Here is a 7,302-nt window from a genome sequence, read left to right as displayed (position 1 = left end):
CAGGATGCAGAAACATATCTACAAATGACCAAAATGTACTTTTATATTAGTGAAGTACACTGATATAGCAATTTTGCTATATCCGGCTCGAAGGACCAAAATGTACTATTATATTATTGATCATAGCACTCTTGGTATATCCGGCTCGAAGGACCAAAATGTACTGATTATATTATTGAAGTACTTTGATTGAGTATTTTGTAGTTACTGATTTTATTTAAAACAATGTTGTGTTTTTATACAAAAATATCTTAAGACTAATTTCTACATCAAGGTTAAAATAATATGATTTTAATGGACTGTATTACATTTTGTTATTGTTTGTAAAAAAAAGTTTAAAAAAGGTTAAAAAAGGACGAAAGTCCCAACACTAGGGATTTTCCTTTTATTGTTTTTATGAATATATTTTATTTTAATAATTTAGATACGGATGCTCAAAAATGTTACTATTTATCTATATTTTTCCTTAGTACATTCCCTTAGTACATTCCTAAATCGTATCCGTATCGTGATTAAAAAATGCACGATATGCAAAGAAAATAAATATGATAGGCGTCCTGGTAATCAAGTTTTAAGTGCCACCCCAATGCCAACACATCCTGGCCATACTCTTCATATCGATATTTTTGCAACCAATAAAAAGAAGATCCTTACCGCAATCGGCAAATTTACAAAGTTCGCCGTTGTTAGGATGTTAGATGGCAAGAGTACTGAAAACATAAGAAACCCGCTGAGAGAAATTCTTTTTTATTTTTGAGTCCCAAAATCTGTTGTTTTCGATAACGAAAAATCTTTTAATTCGCAGTCAATCAGGTTCATGATGGAAAATGACTTAAAAATTAATATCTTCACCACCCCTCCTTACAGAAGTGAAGTAAATGGACAAGTAGAGAGATTCCATTCAACTCTTGCTGAAATCATGAGGTGCCTAAAACAGGAAGATTCAAGTAAAAATTTTACAGAACTGGTTGAGACTGCTGTGAACGAATATAACCACTCCATTCATTCGGTAACAAATAAAAGACCTGTCGATTTATTTTTTGGAAGAATATTAAATTTTGGACCAGAAGACTATGAAAAAAACCCGTTTAGCGAACTATGAAAGGCTATTGGATAAACAAAAAAAGATATGAAATATCATAATAAAAATAAGGAGGAAGCTAAAGACTACGAACCCGGACAGGAGATTCATGTAAAACAAAACAAAAGAATAGGGACTAAATTGGCTAAGCGTTTTAAGAAGGAAAAGGTGAAAGAAAATCACCACTCAACAGTTTTAACTGAATCTGGTAGGGTGGTGCACAAAAATCATATTAGATAAGAAGAAAAAAATTACTTATAATATTTAATAAAGCGCATAGCGCTGCCAAAGAACTGTGTTCTCTGCATACTAGACGAGGATTGAGCCAATCAATTCTTTGACTATTTTGACTACAATAAGGTTTCCCATACCGCGCACGGCTTGGTACACAAAACAATGTAATATTACCAAACAAAAGTTTGTTTTAATTTAAGCAATTTTCTTAGAACCAAAACCATTACCGTCCGCTCACTTATAAGCTATTTTTGTTTCTTACTCACATGTCTTATTTCTTAATCACATGTATTTAATAAATTAAACATTTTGCACACTTTTACAAAATTCGCAATTCCAACGACACATGCCAAAGAGCTGTGTAATGTTAATAATAACCATAATAATATAAATGGTAATCCATCAATATTTTATTTAACTTTTAATAAAGCGTATAGCGCTGCCAAAAGATAGAATATTGGTAATTGCTCTAATAATATAATGTAAATCTATTAATATTTTACTTAACTTATAATAAAGCGCATAGCGCTGCCAAAAGGTAAAATATTGATAGTTATTATAATAAAATAATAATTATTCTTTTCCTTATTAACTACGTAATTAGTTATTATAGAATGCACAGCGTGGTTTAAGAAAATATAAAATAATATAAAAATTTTAATAGTTGTCGTTTTTCAAGTTTTTCTGAGCCGATAGGTTATGAGAGAAGAGAAGAAGAAAGAAGAGTAACTGTGGTAAATTAATTTTAAGGAGTAAGAGTGAATGAATGAATGTAAGAATAAAGAAAACAATATTTAATTCCTTACTAAATAAAAAAATTGTAGTAAAAAATGTTATAATATAAAAATTTTTTATGGAAATTAAATTGGAAAAATTAATAATTAATAATTAATAAATTGTATTTTATGAATAAATTTAAGTAAGCTTGTAAAAGTTTTAAATGGAAAAAAAATTGTAAATTATTGAAATTAAATTTGAAAAAATTATAAGTTAAACAATAAATTAGTTATTTAACTTTGTAATTATATTTTATAAATAAATTTAAGTAAGCTTGTAAAAATTTTAAAATTGGAAAGAAAATTGTAAATTATCAAAATTAAGTTGAAAAAAATTATAAGATAAACAATAATTTAATTATCTAATATTATAATTATTTTTATGAACAATTGTTAATAAGTATTTAACTCAATAAAAAATGGTAGCTTTAAGTGGGAGTGTCGGGTTCCTTTTTGCGAGGTGGAGAGCGGATGCGGTGTGTGAAACTAGGTACAGGGGCCCAAACGAGGACGTTTGAAATTAGTAAGGGAGGAGTTAACTCCCGCGTACCCCGAAATCCGGCCCTGTGCTTAGTCTCATTAACGGAGCAATCATGCGATGTTGTTCGAACGCATGGTTGCTACCAAACGGGATTTCCATTTGTTTGTCTGGAAAAGTCCCGTTTGGCTTCGGTATCTCCTAACTTCGCAAAATTGCGCTCGGTCTCTCCTGCTTCAGCCTCTGAATAAGAAACACATGAAATTTTTGCTAAATTAATAAAAATAAATATTTAACTTATATATATTATGCATTATTATTTATCTGTTGTCTCATTTTTTATTATTATTATTTATACTGTATTTGTTCATTAATTTAATAACCTATTTTTCATTTCGTTTTATTTATTTTATTACTATCATTTTATTTTATTTTTATTTTTGTTTTTATTTATGTATGTATATATATACATATTTATTTCTTCATCCATTATTGTTTATCTGTTTCGCATTTATATATTATTATATATTGTATTTGTATATTAGTTCATTTATCCATTTTTCTCTGCTTATCCACTCATATGTTCTCTTACTTGTTAATATACATTTAGTTATTCTATGTGTTTGTTTATATATTCCTCTCATCCATCTACTTGCTTATCTTATTCATCCACTTAGTTTATCAATTTTATCCCTCCATTCATTTATTTATCCATTCATTTGCTCATTCTTTTCCTTGGTTTATTCTTTCTGTTTATTCATTCACTTATTATTTATTTATCTATTCATTCCTCTATTCACTATTTTATTCACTGTTGTGTTTTTATTATAGCCGCCGCTTTTTAATTCATCTCGTCATATCGGGCTCACATCTTACGGATTTCTATATCAGCAATTGTTATCTCCATGATGTCATCCAGACCCGCAATATCCGCCGGTCCGCATCCATGTGTGGCTAACACAACACCCATCATTACCCCTTTATCAACCATATCAACCGTCCCATCAGGAACAGAAACGGATCCCAAACTCATGGCCTCATGCCCAAAGCCAGCAACAGACCCACAATCAAGACCACTCCTTGCCACAAAAAGCGTCACTAAAACTCCTGCTAAAATCGTTGCTAGAAAACATAATGTTGCCCAGGTCATAGCCAAGAATGTCATGGATACAGCCTCTTGTATAGTCTCTACGGTCCCCGTCACTACGACCTCTACCATCCCATCACGTCTGGCCCCCTCTGTCTCAGCATTTATGGGCAACTCTCTTCCGTCCCTGTCCCCACAGCTTTTCCCCACTGTACCCTCTCTTAATTACTTTCCAGCTCTTTACCCTTGTGCGATACCTGGGGATTTTATTAATCTCACTATAATCACTGTTCCGTTAGAGATGCGTATTTTGGTTAGTTTTGGTCCCAATTACTGTCCTGTTGCTCCGCCTACCATCTCCAATTACTACACAGCCCTGGCTCAGTATTACAAGTATCACACTGAATATCAAAATGATTTGGGACTTTATTGTAAGGCTTTGATGGATGACCATTATGTAAAATTCTTGGCTGCAATGCGTACTCATCGTGTTCCTTCACCTTACCATTCCATGCTTACGCATTTATTCAACGTTACTCATAAATTCCTTTAGGCTCGTAATGATTTATTGTTGGTCCAGTCTGACAAGTGCAAGGCCACTATATTAATGTATAGGGATTCTTACATTGGAAAAATTGATGACCTATTGCAGAGTTATATTAGTACTGGAGCTTGTTCAATATTCATCGGTGATCAGGACCAGCTTTCTCGCAAGATTCAGGCGCAGTACCGGAAGGTTGTTAATCCTTTGTGTCGTCTTCATGCTGCTAAACCTAATCTTTATCCCTCCTCTATAAATGCTAGCCTTAAGAAGTTATTATCATCCTCGCCAACCTTCCCTTATCTATATGGAACTATCAAGACCCATAAGCTTGACAATCCGGTCCGTCCGATTTGCAGTCCCATTCAATGGTACTCTCACCCCTTACACAAGCTATGTCAGTTTTTCTTATCTGCTGCTCTCCAGAGTAAGCTTTCGTGTCATAATCTGTCTAACATTAATAAGCTTACCGATCATTTACTACAATTGCAGCCTCGTCCAGGTTATGTATTAGTTACAATGGCAATACGAGAAATGTACCCAAGTACTCGCATCCCTCCTTTATGGGATTTACTGCAGTTTTTTATGGGTCAGGATTGGTTTAAAGCTGCTTGCCCTATCGATGTCAGTATGTTGCAATCTATATTAGATTTTATACTCCATAAGGCCAATTATTTCACATTCAATGGTGATTTGTATCAGCAACACGAAGGGTTACCACAAGGTGGAGGGGCCTCTGGCTTATTGGCCACCATATTTCTAGATGCTCAGATTGAACTTAATTATAATCCATTGTTCTTGTCCCATAGTGTTTTAGCTTGGTGGAAGTATATCGACGATGTGCTCCTCTACATGCCTTCTTTCTCTGTTTCTAGTTTTATGGATGCTTTTCCCCGTCTCATTGGATACGACGTAACTTATACTGTAGAAAAACCAGATCTCAAATATAGTGTTTACCCTTGTGTTGCTTATCTCGATCATCGTATTTTCCAATCCTCTCATGCTTTCTTAGTAAATGTCTATCATAAGTCCACCGAATCCATGCGTTTGACCCATTATACTTCACATACATCCATTAAAGTTAAGCAATCTGTACTCTCTACTCATTTGCGTCGTGTATTTTATCGCACTAGCGATACTTTCCTTTCCGTAGATCTTGCTGACTGTCTTGTTCGGTTCTATACCAACGGTTATCCTCAGTATCTTGTCCATTCTGAACTGGAAAAATTACTCACCAACTATAATGAGCCTTATGGTCAACCTTTGACTTCTTATCGCCGCTCTCTCATTTCTAAATTCCTCTATCCATATGGGTTACCAAATGGCCATATTTATCCTAGTCTCTTCAATCCTACTTCACAACCTAAACTGTATCGTCGCAGTATTGTCTTCAGCTGCGAGGATTTTGTCAAAATATTGCATCATGCTCTTCACAAAATAGATGGTAGTGTACCAACATTCTCTAAAGCTAAAAGTTTATTCTCTGCTTTACATATGTAATCTGCCTCCTATCATCTGCATTCATTGTTCCAAAAAAGATATGTTGCAGCGATCCAATGAATTCAAATAGTGCTCTTTTAGATCTTTTAATATTTTGTGGAAATAGATATTGATTCGTGTTCTTCATATTCTCAACTTGCCGTTTCATTGTGTCTAAAAGCCGATTACACTGCCCTTCAAAAGTTTGTAAATTTTCACAAGTCTTACTCATTGTGATTAAAATTCTATCTGCTTGTTTTATTGTGTCGAAAAATGAGTTTAAGTTAAAGTATACTACCATATTCCATGATGATGCAACTACGTCCACTGATCCGATGTGGTTGAATATAAAAATAAATGCGATGAATATGGTAAGAATATTAAGGAACTAAAGGAACAGGATGGGCGATATATGAGATTACAAAATGATCATATATCAATAAAAATTGATTTCGAACCGGAACTTCAAAAAATCGAAAAAAAAGAATCTGCAAAGAATAGTTTTCATGATAGCTTGAATTCTTGTAATGCATCAACAGGTAATCCCTCAAGTTCTTGTAAAGTCCCAAGGACAGGTGACAGACTTGCAAAAACAAATAAATTTTTACGGAAGTAGGATACAGGATGCAGAAACATATCTACAAATGACCAAAATGTACTTTTATATTAGTGAAGTACACTGATATAGCAATTTTGCTATATCCGGCTCGAAGGACCAAAATGTACTATTATATTATTGATCATAGCACTCTTGGTATATCCGGCTCGAAGGACCAAAATGTACTGATTATATTATTGAAGTACTTTGATTGAGTATTTTGTAGTTACTGATTTTATTTAAAACAATGTTGTGTTTTTATACAAAAATATCTTAAGACTAATTTCTACATCAAGGTTAAAATAATATGATTTTATTGGACTGTATTACATTTTGTTATTGTTTGTAAAAAAAAGTTTAAAAAAGGTTAAAAAAGGACGAAAGTCCCAACACTAGGGATTTTCCTTTTATTGTTTTTATGAATATATTTTATTTTAATAATTTAGATACGGATGCTCAAAAATGTTACTATTTATCTATATTTTTCCTTAGTACATTCCCTTAGTACATTCCTAAATCGTATCCGTATCGTGATTAAAAAATGCACGATATGCAAAGAAAATAAATATGATAGGCGTCCTGGTAATCAAGTTTTAAGTGCCACCCCAATGCCAACACATCCTGGCCATACTCTTCATATCGATATTTTTGCAACCAATAAAAAGAAGATCCTTACCGCAATCGGCAAATTTACAAAGTTCGCCGTTGTTAGGATGTTAGATGGCAAGAGTACTGAAAACATAAGAAACCCGCTGAGAGAAATTCTTTTTTATTTTTGAGTCCCAAAATCTGTTGTTTTCGATAACGAAAAATCTTTTAATTCGCAGTCAATCAGGTTCATGATGGAAAATGACTTAAAAATTAATATCTTCACCACCCCTCCTTACAGAAGTGAAGTAAATGGACAAGTAGAGAGATTCCATTCAACTCTTGCTGAAATCATGAGGTGCCTAAAACAGGAAGATTCAAGTAAAAATTTTACAGAACTGGTTGAGACTGCTGTGAACGAATATAACCACTCCATTCAT

The 7,302-nt window shown here is 33.2% G+C and overlaps 1 protein-coding gene across 1 annotated transcript; it reads left to right on the top strand.

Annotated features, from left to right (window-relative positions):
* Positions 1-4,263: 4,263 nt before the first annotated feature.
* Positions 4,264-5,697, top strand: LOC119664621. The gene has a single exon (XM_038074080.1). It carries the CDS (start codon positions 4,264-4,266, stop codon positions 5,695-5,697), a length of 1,434 nt encoding a protein of 477 aa, XP_037930008.1.
* The last annotated feature ends 1,605 nt before the right edge of the window (positions 5,698-7,302 follow it).

Source organism: Teleopsis dalmanni, unplaced genomic scaffold (assembly GCF_002237135.1).
Source record: "Teleopsis dalmanni isolate 2A unplaced genomic scaffold, ASM223713v2 unscaffolded_contig_2305, whole genome shotgun sequence".
NCBI lineage: Eukaryota > Metazoa > Arthropoda > Insecta > Diptera > Diopsidae > Teleopsis > Teleopsis dalmanni.
The sequence above is the reverse complement of the archived record's forward strand: the minus strand, read 5'-3'. Positions and strand labels throughout refer to the sequence as shown.

Excerpts from the sequence above, each read along its gene's own strand:
- LOC119664621 (XM_038074080.1), top strand. The coding sequence starts at position 4,264 with ATGTATAGGGATTCTTACATTGGAAAAATTGATGACCTATTGCAGAGT.